General features: G+C 40.4%; 1 protein-coding gene across 2 annotated transcripts in view; it reads left to right on the top strand.

Moving 5' to 3' along the window:
- Positions 1–4239, top strand: part of LOC138057451 (tyrosinase-like) — a 37013-nt gene extending 32774 nt beyond the window's left edge. The window contains exons 4-5 of one of the 2 annotated variants that reach the window (XM_068903472.1): positions 1165–2546; positions 3714–4239. In XM_068903472.1, coding sequence (XP_068759573.1) covers positions 1304–2546; positions 3714–3907 — 1437 coding nt within the window. In that variant the 5' untranslated portion in view covers positions 1165–1303 and the 3' untranslated portion in view covers positions 3908–4239. Of the gene's footprint in view, positions 1–1101; positions 2547–3713 lie in introns of both variants that reach the window. The other variant, XM_068903471.1, reaches the window with a different exon arrangement.
- Positions 4240–15000: the final 10761 nt, after the last annotated feature.

The following is a 15000-nucleotide window of genomic DNA, read 5'->3' as shown; positions in this document are numbered from 1 at the left end:
TTTTTCAACCGTTTCAACCTAGTTTGATGCCGGTTGAAAAAGTTGATCAACCAAACCAACCGAAAACGGTTTTTTCCTTATAGAACACGAAAAAACCCAACCAACTCAACCAACTAAAATCGGTTGATCCCAATAGAACACGACCAAAGTATCCAAGGGCATTTGGAATTGGCGGGGTCGAAATTGCACCAAAGACAAGTATAGCTTGTGCAAATACAGACAAAGCTCTCTAAGCGGCCGTCACTTTCGTAAGAATAAATAAAAATGCTAGCTTATAAATTAATCCATCTGGAACGTAGATGCAGGTTTTTTGGAAAGCCGGGATACAACGTCACTTACCCTCCCATAACGACACCATGTCTTTGTGGGACTGAGCACGAAATTCAACGATCCCAGGTTCCTCTGGGAAATATGGTGCGTAAGACTACAAGATAGTGCGAGCGGCGATCGAGGTGAGCCTGTTATTAAATGTCCTGTTCAGTTACTGCTAAGACAATCTATATTCATATATTTTATTTCCAACAATCTACATTTTTCGGGACAAAATCAAAAAACTTTAAGTAAGATCGATTTAGAAATCGTATTAAGAATAAAAACTAACAACAATATCCGACGTTTCGGAGTCAGATATGACCCCATTACAGTTTAACCTTGATAATGGGGTCATGTCTGACTCCGAAACGTCGGATATTGTTGTTAGTTTTTATTCTTAAAATCAAAAAAAAAAAAAAAAAAAAAAGAAGAAAGAAGAAAACTGGCTTGACTCGTGGTTGACTCGGGACTTCAGGTTGACTTGGTCTCGCGGATTGCTCGTGTAACGCTGCATCTTACGTTTAATAGTCAAAAATCTTGCGTTAGTGAACCCTCTATTTTTTCTTGAGTTCGTCGAGATCGCAAGAAAAAGTATTTACCGCAGGGGATTTGAATAAGCTCATTGATTGCAGTATAATTTTGTACTCACAAAATACGCATGTTATGCAATATATTCCAGTTTTCCTGACAAACAGGCTCGTTGTGTGCATTTTTGTGTTTCCTGGTAATTTACAAGTTGCTTGGAAATAAACGATCCTCGCTTTTATTGCTTTACTTTATTGCTTTTAGGAAGGTCAAGATGAGTCGAAGAGTCGCTTTCACTTGGCGTTTGCTTTATTTTTTTGCTGTCAGTTTACCCTTGACAGAAGGCCAGTTTCCTAAAGTTTGCGTCACCCTCGACAGCTTGAAGAGCAAAGAGTGCTGTCCGATCCCAAAGGGCTTCAGTGCGCCTTGTGGTAGCGATGGCAACAGAGGCACGTGCCAGGAGTTGATGATTCGTGAATGGAATTTTACCTACAGTCATTACCAGGCATTCCAGTTGGAGGACGATCGTCACGACTGGCCAAATGCCCTCTACCACAAAACCTGCAAATGCCAATCAAACTTCGCTGGTTATGACTGCAGCAAGTGCAAGTTTGGTTACTATGGTAACAACTGCAAACAAAAGAAGATCCTGACGAGGAAGAATTTTGTCAGATTGTCAGCCGAGGAGAAGGATCGCTACATGAGATACATCAACATGTCCAGGTACTCTGAAAGTGATTATGTGGTGACTTCGACTCCTTACAAAGTGATCAACAGAACCGTGCAAGCTGGTGGAGACCCTGCGTCCTTGTTTTACAACGTCACCAACTATGACCTGTTCGTGTGGATACATTATTTCGCAAGATATGGTACAACTTATCCAAACAACAAAACACACGCAGTCATTGACTTTGGGCATGAGGGCCAGGGGTTTCTTTCGTGGCATCGACTATACATGCTTGAGTGGGAGAGAACCGTGCAGGAAGTTGCCGGTGATGACAATTTTTCTCTTCCTTTCTGGGATTGGACTTCAAATAAAGATGAGCGTGACCCTACTATTTTCTCTGAAGATTTACTTGGCGTGACACAACAAGAAGACGGCGTGGTGCAAGGCAAATATTTTAAAGATTGGTACGCCATTTGCACTAGTACTGTAGAACAAAATGAAACCAATAAACTGACACTGTGTAATCCTACAGTTCGGCGGCCCGGGCTGGAGCGTTCGACGAAGAAAGAAAACGAAATAAAAAACAAGACCCTAGGATACACGATGACGTTTCCAAGCAAAGAAGAAGTCAATTTTGCTCTCCGGTTTGAAACCTTCGGGCTACCGCCTTACAGCAAAGTGTCGAGCTGCAATTTCGTAAACATCCTTGAAGGCTACGCCAGTACCAAGACTGGATATAGCTTGCCCACTCGCTACACCTTGCACAACCTGGTTCACATCATTGTCGGGGGAGCCATGTCAGAAGTACGCTCAGCATCTAATGATCCAATTTTTTTACTGCACCATTCTTTCGTGGATCGCATCTTTGAAAAGTGGCTTCGCAAGTATAACAAAGACGCCTCTGTTCTTTCTATCCTCGACGCACCCATTGGCCACAACAGGCACGACGTCCTTGTACCATTGTTTCCATTGCACACCCATGAGCAGTTGTTTAAGAAGTCTTTTGAGTTCGGTTATGAATACGAGGATGTTGACGAAAATGGTAAGTATTTTGTGGAGGCCCTGTGGCCTCGTCATTAGTGTGGTCGCACTTAGGTACTGTGATCAAGGAGGCAGTGCTCTCAAGGCGAAGTCCTTACACTTCGATCGGGTTGACCCTTGAGATGACATATTTTTCAAACAGCGGCTACAAACATAACGATAAAGCGCATTTTACTTTTGACTTGACTTTTCGTATGCTACAACATACATTTTCAGAAGTGACGGTTGAAAAAATTCAAATATGATATATATAAAATTAGGAAGACTGGTAACTAGAGAGAATAAGACAAAAATAGTAAGATAAAGAGATAGCAGTAAAAACTGACCGTTTAGCAAAACTAAAGTTTTTCACTACCAACGTTTTCCCTTAAGGCTGGTTTAAGGTCATGTATTAATAAAGTTTCTTTTATTTTACAATGCAAATCAGAGCTACCATTTGCTAAAACTTGAAAATGATCCCATTTTATGTTGTGACCTGTTTTTACTGCGTAATCTGCAATCGCGGAAGTTTGACTGATCCTTTTGAGTGCTTTGAAATGATCTTTTTTACGGCCACGTAAGCGACGTTTCGTTTTACCAATGTAAAACTCATTGCAGTCCCAACAAGATGCCTTATAAACAACTTTGAATTTTTGTGATTTGCACATACGATCTTTATAAGGAAAAAGAGTTGCCCTCGTACTTGCTCAAAAAAATTCACAATGCCCGAATATGAGTTTTGAAATCTGATAAATCAAAAATCTTTACAAGGATTCAAAAGTTAAGACCAATGTTTCCTTTCCGTCAAGCCGCATTATTAGAAGATCTCTATCTCTATCCTCCACCTAGGGAGATAAATAAGTACTCGAAAAAATATTACAATAATACAAAGTATTCTATGTAGTATAAGTATCCAGCATTGTATCAAAGTATACAAAAATTTGGTTTTATCAACGGAGTTGATAATGTAAGTTGCCCACCGTACAGAGATTCTAAAAGCTGACGTTTCGAAAACGTCAGCTTTTTGTATACTACTTGCTACTTTGTATACTACGCCAAATTTTTGTATACTACTTCCCCACCGTCGCAGCACCACAGTTTCTTTAGAAACTACCCCTTCATTCATTTATTTGTATCAAAGTAGTCTTCTCTTCCTTTGTTTAATAAATAATGGTATTTTTCGCTTTAGGCAAATCCTCTGATGATGAAGAGCCTGTGCAGCCAATAGATTTGGGACAGTGCCCGGTACCTTGCCCGGTAGTTTCTGCCGTGGCAGCCATACAAACATGTTCGAATTCGTGCCCGGTAGTTTCTGCAGTGACAGGCATACAAACATGTTCGTGGTTAATGATATCCAGCCTAGCTTTGTTGCTGTCTGATTAAAGATCTGGCTAGGAGAACAGAGGAGAGAGTCGTGTAGAGTAGAGTAGACCAGAGAAAAGCAAGAAAGGTTTCAACAAAGTAGAGCAGAGCAGAATAGTGTAGATCATAGCCGGCAGAGAAGGAGAGCAGAGAGATATAGTACAGGCAGAGTAGATAGAGAACAGTGAAGTGGAGCAAAGAAGGGTACAAATGAGCAGAGCTAGGCAAAGAAGAGCATAGCTGAGTAAAATAGAGACGGCATAGCAGATAATTAATCGGAGAAAATGTATACAATATAGCAATGTATTGCAAAGATGAGAAGAGCAGAGTAGGGCAGACTAGAGCATGGTAAAGTAGAGTAGAGAAGATTAGACTGTACTGTAGCATAGAGTAGGGCAGCTAGAGTACGTAGAGCAGAGAGTAGAGTATAGCAGATTAGATCAGACAGGACTGGGTATTTCAAAGATGTTCATTTTACTGTTCTAATATGAGTAGAAAACTTGAGTAACTGAAGGTCTCAAACTCCAGGTGTATTCTATAAACATTATGTAAGAAACCCCTTAAGACAACCTACAGAAAGAAACTTTTATTATCCATTTGAAACCCTGAGAGGACTTTTTATTCAAAACTTATAGCATCAGTAATCCTTTAAAAGTACTTCACTCCTTAGCTTTGTGATATACCTCTCGATAGGGATTGACTAGTCTTTTTCTTACATTACGTCAACGAATATAATAAAACATAAAAACCAAACCATAAGTATACATTTTTGGCAGAAACCGTGACGGGCTCCCCGATCGCACATCAATTATAACTCATGTTGGTTGTTTGGTTTGTTTTGATTCATTGTGAATCCATTGCACTAGAAATGCGCTGGGAATAATAGGCCTGTGTTATTTTCGGCTCTGTTTTTAAAAGTGGGTCGTTCTCGCACCTGACTGATTTCCGGTATGTCTACCCCAACCAGTGCGACACCCGTATTTTAAAATCAGCCCTTTTGAAAGGAGTTTTTTTTTTGAACATCTCAACAAATGTGCAAATGATATGTGTTAATGCTCAACCGCCACAAAGTTACAAGATTTCTTGGCCTTGTTCTCTGTTCGATCAATGCCATGTTGACGCTTATACTGGTTGTTGACTGGTATGATTATTAATAGAAATGGTAAACACCTTTGATGACTTTACATTGGAAATGTAAATTTCATCAGAGATTGAAAAAGGCGGAAACAGAGACTTTTTTTCAATTGCCTTGTCTCCCGCCAAATGCGCGAAAAAAACATTGCTTTCGCTATTTTATCTTTTTTACAACAAATTATTTAAAGTTATGTCTAAAGCAATACATCATTTTAAAGCTTATAAAAATAAGCTTTCCATTACAAAAAACAACTCTTTACCAAAGATATTGTTTCTTTAATAAATGTCCTCAAAAGTGTGGTTGGCACATTTTTAGGACAATATTTTTTCTTTGCTTCAACGCACTAAGTTCGGTTGTGAGTGCGATGAGAAGTTTTGGACAAAAGAAAAAAGTTTTGCCAGCATGTGAGCAGATACCAGACAAAATTTAGGCAAAATATAACGCAACACGAATAGTTTGAAATTTTTTTGCAGTAATTAGTTTATAGAGCGAGTTTCAATCGAGTCTCATAAAACCAGAACCAAAGTAATTAATTTGGCCAATCCAAAAGGACGGAGACAATCCGGTAAACCAGTCAAAACGTGAATTAATTACACGTAGCCGACACGAAGCGCGGGAAAATGTATTATTAATAATAATAATTTATTTACTTATATAGCGCCCTTTAATATTTATAGGATGATAAAAGGCGCTTTACAATCCAAGAAAACTAATATTTACAATAGATAATTACTGGCAGCCAATGAAGGTTGTAAAGTACAGGATTAATGTGATCGAATTTCATTGTGTCCGTTATAAGCCTGGCTGCCATATTCTGTATGCGTTGTAATTTCGATAGCTGGTACTTGGGTAACCCATATAATAGACTATTGCAATAATCCAGCCTTGAAGTTACGTAAGCATGGACTAATGATTGTCTGCATTCCTTAGATAAGTATTTCGATATACGCCTAATGTTATGAATGTGGTAGAAGGAGGCCTTGCATATCTGGTTAATATGGCTGTTCATCCCGAGAGATTCGTCTAACATAACGCCAAGGTTCCTAACACTGGAAGAACGATCAATCTTCTGGTTGCCAACTTCTATGCTAGAAGAACGAAGTTTACTTAACTGCTGACGAGTTCCGATAGCAAGAAACTCAGTCTTCGTGTCGTTCAATAGCAGCCGCCCATCAATCATCCACTTTCGAATGTCCTTAATGCATGCTTCCATAGCGCGATGCGCGACATCCTGGGCATCATCATCGCCCGGCCTGAAGCTGAGGTAGAGTTGGGAGTCATCGGCGTAGCAATGGACTTGAGGAAGGTGACGTTCAATGATCATAAAGAGGGAAGAGGTGTAAATAACGAACAACAGTGGACCCAGGCAAGAACCCTGGGGAACACCGCAGTCCAGAGAAAATTCCATTGACATCGATCCCTCAATTGCGACTCGTTGACTCCGTCCAGACAGGTACAAGCGGAACCAGTCATGCGCTTTAGCCTGCAAGCCAACAACCTTGGTCAGCCGATCTAGCAAGATGGAATGATCGACCGTGTCAAACGCCGCACTAAGATCCAAAAGGATCAACAGAGTCACGTGTTGCGAGTTCATTTTCAGAAGAACATCGTTCATGACTTTGAGCAAGGCCGTCTCTGTGCTATGGTGTTTGCGATAAGACGACTGCAGCGTTGGATAGATGTTATTGGTGACCATCTGACCATGCGTCTGTATGAACACAGCCTTTTCTGTAAGTTTGGAAATATATTGTAAATTACTGACTGGTTGGAAATTCTGAAAAAAAGGTTCCAGTCCGAACTTATTCAACAGGGGATGGACCAAGGCATATTTCCACTGGTCAGCAAATATACCATTCTGCAATGAAAGATTAACGATCTTGGTTATAACAGGGAGCAGAGTGTCAATACAGGCGACAAGAAGGGGACAACTGAGCTGTGTTTTGTCTTCCAGGAGATTCAAGTTATCTTTGTTTAATATGTAGCTCCAAAAGTACACGATGTTGTTTTGCTATTGTATATCATTGTAGTGCCATGGTAGAAGTGTTAGGTAAATAGGCCCCCTGAAAAGACATGTGGTTACTAGCAAAGTACTAAACCCAGAAAGATTGAAGAAAATAAAAGGGAATCCAGAAACATTGGCTTCTAGGCTGACATGTTGATCATTTTCAAGTCCCTTCACAACTTCTTTTCGCCGCAAGTTTAAACGTACAGTCTGAGCATCTGACAGCATTGTAATACAAAAGTTTACTGAAATTAAGCCCTGTCCGGTGGGATTGGTATCTGAATGGATGACCTAAAAAATATACTATTTTTTAACAGAAGCATAGGACCGAAAATTATATTTTAACGCCCAAAAATGTGAACTAAGCAAGGTACAGATTTCAATATTAGCTTGCCTTATGCAAAACAAATATTGATGAAAAAGTAAATAAATATTGATACACAGTTTTTGATAAAGCGCAGAAGGAATTTTTCAGGACAAATTTGCATACGGGGGTTGAAATGTGATACGGGAGGATTTTTGTGGTAGTGCACTGTAAGCAGCGCGTGCAGAAGTCACGAAAATAAACAGGTGTGTTGGAAGCGTGCTTGAGTTTGAACAAATGAGCACCAAAATCAGCAAAAAATTGTGACGCTGATGAATAATAAAGTAGCTGCTATTTCCAAAACGATGGAATTACCTGGTGATAAACAACCTGGTCTTGGAGAGTAAATTTTTGACTTTGCAGAAACAATGATCAACCTCAAGAGTTGGGCGATTGTAATCTTTGTGTTGAATTCGCACATTTCTTCTCAAACTTTATAACACTTGAAACAAAAAGAAAACTAAGAAAACAAAACCTTGTATCTTGCCATCATTTGACACAGATGCTTCACAGTTTTGCGAGCAAACAGGCCGCGGTAACTTGATCACGGCACTCGCTAAATTCGATGTCACTTTCGATTTTGCGATTTGCTTGTGCAGCCAAAAGTACAAAAACAAAATTGAACGTAGCAAAAATCTCAACTGCAGAATACCCTGTCTACTTCGGCTACTGTCGGCTACGCGGTACGGAGAAACTAAATAAATTCAATTTGAGGTATGTAATTTATTCAAGTCAATAAATTGCGAATTGAAAATGGCTATCTTTAGTTAGAAGCTGGCTACGCCGTACGCGGTAGATTCTCAATTCAAGATGGGAGTCTATCTTAGAAGCTGGCTACGCGGTACGCGTTACGTGGAAGATAATCAATTCAAGATGGAAGCTTTCTTAGAAGCTGGCTTTAGCTACACGGTACGCGGTACGCGGAAGATAATCAATTCAAGATGGAAGGCTATCTTAGTAGGTGGCTACGCGGTACTCGGTACGCAGTGAGATAATCAATTCAAGATGAAGTCTATCTTAGAAACTGGTTAGGCGGTACGCGGTTAAGCGGAAGATAATCAATTCAAGATGGAAGGCTGATAATGGAAGGCTGATAATGTAAAATTGACCACCGTGCAGGGATTCTTACAGCTGACGTTTCGAGCATCAGCCCTTCGTCAGAGCAAATCGAGGAATTATGGGTTGTGTGTAGTTTGTATAGTGGAGTGGGAGCTACGCTATTGGTGGTAAAATGGCAACGTGAAAAACAGGAATACATTAGTTCAATGAAAAGCGTTCGTTAATACCGTGGGGATTAAGGGTGCCGATTTGGAAGATGACTTTTTGTTCCAGGTTCTTGTGGCTTTCCCTCGTACCTTGATGTAGGAAAAGGCCGCAGGGCTTAGATGCATCTCTGTCATTCCTCTCAATATCGCGAAGGTGTTCGCGGAATCGGTCGCCTAGTTGTCTACCCGTCTCGCCAATGTATAATTTATTACATAACGTACAGGTTATGCAATAAATGACATTTGCGGAGGTACATGTGAAACGATCGGTGATCTTAACAGATCGCTTAGGTCCTGATATTTTGCTACAGTTAAGAGTGAAAGGAAAAGTTTTGCATCGTGAGCGCGCGCGTTTGAAAGTGCCGGGTTGCTCGTTAGTTTTGAGTCCGCTTCTAACTATTAAGCTAGTTGCCTACGTTTTTGTCGCGTTTGAATGAAATTAGTGGAGGTTGCGAAAAGATTCTACCAGTCCCGGTCGGGATCATTTTGGAGTAATTTAAAGTTATTAAGAATTATACTTTTGACTGCGTGATTATGAGGATGGAAAGTGAGGGTGAATGGAATTCTGTCATTCTTATCCTTTTGTGACATTTGTAGTGCTGACTGTCGATCAAATTGTTGGGCACGATGATGGCCCGCTTTGACCACAAAGACAGGATAGCCACGTTTTTCGAAAAACTGGCACATCTCCTCTGATTTGCTCGAAAAGTCGGAGTCATCACCACATAGACGTTGAAGTCTAAGAAATTGTGAATAAGGAATGGAGTTCTTGACATGTGACGAATGTGACGATGAAATGTTATGCTTACGGCCGCAAAATCTTATATTCGAGGCCCTTTGCTGGTCTCGGCTGCCTTGTTGTTTTTCACTTCCGTCTCGAGTTCCGGATAGGGTTGTTTAGCGAGACTTCATTTTGACGGCACCGCAACTCAAGGTAGAAATTGCGGCTCATTTTTACGGTACCTGAACATGAGCTTAGTCCCATCACGAAACCGTTACCTGCTTTCTGTTACCTGTTGCCCGTTACCTGTTACCCGTTACCTGTGCATAGACCTGTTACCCGTAGAACTGCCGATTTGCAATGGTCGAAAGCTGGCAACACGACCGTTGTTGACTGCCCGGTCACTAGTCAACAATGGCCGTATTGCCAGCGCGCGGTCAAATTCAAATGGTCCAATCAGAGTTGAGGCTGAAACCATCTTGCGAGTTTCCGTTGTTGACTGCCCGTTCACAATCCTCTGAGGAAAGCCGAAGAGGTGAATTTTCAGACAAAGTTTTCGTTCTTCACGAGTCTATCGGCCTCCGAAACTCACGTATTTGGAGTGAAATTTATTGGGCTTTATGGAACTGTTGTTTTTATTGCGATTCGGGACTTTTCCTGTTGAGGAGAAAACGATTTGTGGAGTGAGGTCTGGCCAGCGATAGATGGAGTGGTCGGCCTTCCTATTATTTTAGTAACGGCCTTCCGGATAACTTCATTAAACGGCGTCAGAATGGCTCTAAACTCGGCAAAAGAGACAAGTTCGTCACACATTTGAGGTAGGAAAACTTTATTTCAAATGAGATAGTTATTTACACAATTTTTTTACGATCGGTGATTTTCCCATACAATTCTCTATATACACAAACTGTTACATACACCACGTATTTTCAGCTTTGGGAGCCTGTGCGTGAATCTACTGAATCCGATCGATTGAAAAGCAAAGCGGCTGAAGGCTTCATGACCTCAATGAATGCGTCCTCGAATAGAAGTAATCATAACAGATCAGCAGAAGCGATCAAAGAAACGAAAAAACTTCACAAGTCACCTGTAAGCACAGGCGGCCCAGAGTTGGAAGGTAAACAATTATAAGGATTTGTATGGGAATCTCGATAACAGACTGAAAAAGATATTTACCCGCAAAAGGTCTCAATAAAAAAGCCGTACTATATTGTCGTGGTGAATTTCTCGCTTTTTGTGTGGTTTTTTGCCTCATTGAATGCGATTTACCTCTCAAATTCCCGAGTTGTCACTCGTACCTAAATAAAGGAAAGGCTGGCAACTAATTTCTAGCTTACCTCACATCTCGCTGATAAAATCACACTTCTCCGGCATCAGTCACGCTCAAACTCCGGCGATGGCCGCACGGATAAATTTACTTCTCCTTGACCAAGTTTCAAGGTCCAGCGAGTATCCATTGCTGAGAAACAGCGAAAAATATTCAAATTCTCAAACTCTTTCGAGGCTCGCTCACAACGAATTTTGACACGGCTGGTCAACGGTTCACTGAGCCTCCATACGGTGAGCGCAAACCTACGCAAGTGTACCCATAGTTGGGCAGAGCAAAACAAATCCTAGACTCGTCCCCAAATACCTACCTGGGGTCGTGTTCGAGTTTCTAAATCGGCGAACGATATTAAAAGTTTCACACTGAAACCTTAACACAGCTCCCATCGCTTTGGTTGCCCCACCGCATGTGATAAATCCGGATTATCATCGAACTCCGTAAGAATTGAAGCTGCTTGAAGCCTTGCGCGTGCAAAAATTCCCTCGGCCGACGACACTCGACACCACGGCTGTTTTTTTTCGGGCAACCCTAAAACAAGGAATCCGGAATCCGGAATCACAGTACAATACAGAGAGTAAAAACTATTCTAAACATTCACAAAAGCTAACCTTAGGCCTAATTAGGCCTAAAAACCTTTGTTTAGGCCTAATTAGGCCCAAGGTTAGCTTTTATGAATGTTTAGGATAGTTTTTACTCTCTGTATTGTACTGTGATTCCGGATTCCGGATTTCGGATTTTAGGGTTGGCCTTTTTTTTTGTTGTTGTTGGAAAAAGTATAGTTTTGTCAAGTGAATTGCTTTGAGCCAAAGAAATCACTGTACCGTAATTCTACTGCACCAAAAAACAGACAACTGAGATTGTAACTCGGATACCTTTCAGGTATTCCGAGTAATAATTGTTGGTTTTCGATCCATATCGCTTGATGCACCGGTGTGAGAAATAACTTTGAACATTTCAACGCCACTGGAAGCGCAAAAACAAAGCACAGATGATTTCAACGATGGCATTTTCCCTGGACTCTCAACAGACTAGACCCTCCGTGAGGGTACACTGGGTTGCCTGTGGCACGTGCAGCGTTCCAGGCAATTTTTTTGAAGTTGGGGTTTGTAGCCGATATAACGCGCACTCTGATTGGCTAATTGTGACTGGCCCACGGGCCGATTACGGGCTAGCAAAAACCATATAATAAACTACTTACTAACCGAGCTAGCTCAAGCCGTACTGGGGAATATTGGCCCTGGGTCGTTTTTGTACGGACCTCGCTGCGCTAGGTCCGTAGTGCCACGACCTCGGGCCAATATTTCCCTGGCAGTACGGCCCTCGCGCTCGGTTAGTAAGAAGTTATTAAGGGGTCACCCAGAAGTCATACATGTACTAGCAGAGGCCCTTTGGCTCACAGGTCCTCACACGTTCGTACGACGAAACAGATCCTTTTCTGAGGTTAAAAACCTGGCTACCGGCTTAAACAGAAGTTAGGTTGTTTCAAGTCGAGATTATTTGTTTTGTTCTCAAGTGATTCGCGTACTGTGTGTTCTTTCGGAAGAACAAGGTTCAATGATACGATTCTTTAAACGAAGCCAAGAAGTTTCCACACTTCGTTGAACTTTATTCAAGAACCAAACTTTTGCTTACAGTGTGAAGAATAGAGTATAATTCCTTGGTGTGTCTTAAGTGAAGAGAAGACGTCAAATGGAACTCTGTAATAATTATTAAAGTACGTTGCTTAACAAATTGCTTTTTAGGACCAAAAACTTTCGGATAATTCTGCCCGGAGAACTAAACGCGTACGGATAATCGATTCAATTGTTTGCGGTGTCTTTAGCGTTAAATCACCCGGGAATAACAACTGTCATTTTGATTAATTTGGCCTATTTCGATGACATTGTGAAGTATTTCCCAGAACACGAGTAAACGTTTCCACTGTAAAAGAGTTGTTCGTTTCATTTTAGAATACAAAAAGCCTTTGTGGGTGTTAAACATAACGGTCTTCCGCATTTTGAAGTACTTGGTTGGGAAATCAAGCATTTCTTCTTCTTCTGTGATGAAAGCCTCAAGGTCCCACTTGGTTTTTTACCATTGCTATGGCAACAAAACGATCCACAAAGTCTACAACCCACATAATACAGGTTTAAAATCCACTTTCATTTTACAACCGTTTTGTCGCGCCTAACCAAATGTGCATTGCCAAAATTCTTAACCATGCATTGAAATGAGCACGCACCTCTACCTACAAATCAGTCAAAATGTCGTCAGTTCCATTCAACCGACACTGCCTTGATCAAGGTTCAGAGTGATATTCACTCAAGTATAGATAGACAAGAAGTCATCCTTCTTGTCCTACTGGATTTAAGCGCTGCTTTCGATACAGTTGATCATGGGACCATAGCGGCCCTACTTGAGAGTGACTTTGGTGTGGCTAATCAAGCTCTCTTGTGGATTAAATCATTTCTGTCCGGTCGAAAACAGCGAGTCGTAGTTGAACAGAAACAATCACATAACTTTGATGTTGCCACAGGAATACCCCAAAGCAGTTGTTTAGGACCGATACTATTCATCATGTACGCATCTCGCTTTTCCACGTCGTGAAGAAACACCTACCAAAAAATCAATGTTATGCAGATGACACTCAATTATACTTATCATTCAGCCCTGATTCAACAACATCTCAAGACGAGGCAGTATTTTCCATGGAACGCTGTATATCTCATATTCATACCTAGATGACTAATATCTACCTGAATGATACCAAGACCGAATTTCTGGTCATAGGATCTCGTCAGCAGTTGACGAAAATCAAAACGACAGCATTCGTGTTGGCTCAACAGAGATCCAAAAAGTCTCATCAGTTCGTAACTTGGGAGCTTGGTTTGACACGTCTATGACAATGACAACACACGTTGGCAAGACCTGCAGTAAAGCTTTCTTTGGCTTGTACAAAATAAAGCAAATCAGAAAGTTCCTATTATAAAAGGCTACTGTTACACTTATTCACGCTTTCGTTACCTCACATCTGGACTATTGTAACTCACTTTTGTATGGTGTACCAAAGTGTCAAATAGATCGACTTCAAAAAGTCTTAAATGCAGCTGCACGTGTTACTCAACAGGTCCCTAGATACAGTCATATAACACCAGTCCTGAAGAGTCCACATTGGCTTCCAGTTGGTTTTCGAGTAAAATTCAAAATCACTTTACTAGTATTCAAAGCTCTCAAAGGAATGGCGCCGTCCTATCTGAGTGGGATGTTACAACCAAGGCCTACATCGCGCCATTCCCTGCGTAGTAACAAAGAAAACCTTTTGATCATTCCTTGAACAAGATGCAAAACTTTTGGTGATCGTGCATTTGCAGTGGCGGGCCCACAAATATGGAACCATCTTCCTCTACACATTAGAGAGACTAAAAGCCTTGATAATTTTAAAAATAAACTAAAAAAACACCTTTTCAAAGAAGCTTTTTATAAAGAACAGTAATATCCAGGGACATTTTTATATTCAATTTACTCTTATTATAGACATTCGTTAAATTTGGAGACATTTTTGAGAACATTTTAACAAAAAGTATTATAGTGGCATTATAACTTTGTACATATTTTAACTATTTAACTTTTTTTCTATAAATTGTAAAGCACTTAGAATTTTTATATAGGCTCTCTATATATACATTTATTATTATTATTATTATTATTACAAGAGATTATATAATCTCTTGATTATTATTATTATTATTATTATTATTATTATTATTATTATTATAAAACTGACGCCGAAAATAAGGAGTTATATATACTTTGTGATGTCAACTGCAATTTGTTGCCTGAAGCAAATGCTCACATTTCTTCCTTTCTGACAAATATTTTTGATATATATGGTCTTAGCCAGTTAATCAGGGAAACATCACGTGTCACTTCAGTTTCTAATATCCTAATAGATTTATGCATAACAAATTTCCCAGAGAAGCTTACAAAATCGGGTATCATTCACCTTGGTATTAGTGATCATTTTCTTGTCTTTTTCAGTTGACACGTAAGGCCCACTACGACCGTAATGGTCCTGGCAAGATTGAGACACGGCAATTTAAGCACTTCGAAAGAAACAAATTTTTAATTAAGTGATCTCTGCCAAATACCGTGGGCCAATGTCGATGCGCATTCTGACCCAAACGACATGTGGCGTGAATTGAAAGAAATGTTTCTCAACAGCGTTGATAAACACGCACCACCCACATCGAAAAGAGTCCGTAAAAAACGATGCCCATTGATTACTGGTGATTTACTTTGTAAATACGAAGTAATAAGTTCT

The sequence above is a fragment of the Montipora capricornis genome, chromosome 7 (assembly GCF_036669925.1).
Source record: "Montipora capricornis isolate CH-2021 chromosome 7, ASM3666992v2, whole genome shotgun sequence".
Taxonomy (NCBI): domain Eukaryota; kingdom Metazoa; phylum Cnidaria; class Anthozoa; order Scleractinia; family Acroporidae; genus Montipora; species Montipora capricornis.
The sequence above is the reverse complement of the archived record's forward strand: the minus strand, read 5'-3'. Positions and strand labels throughout refer to the sequence as shown.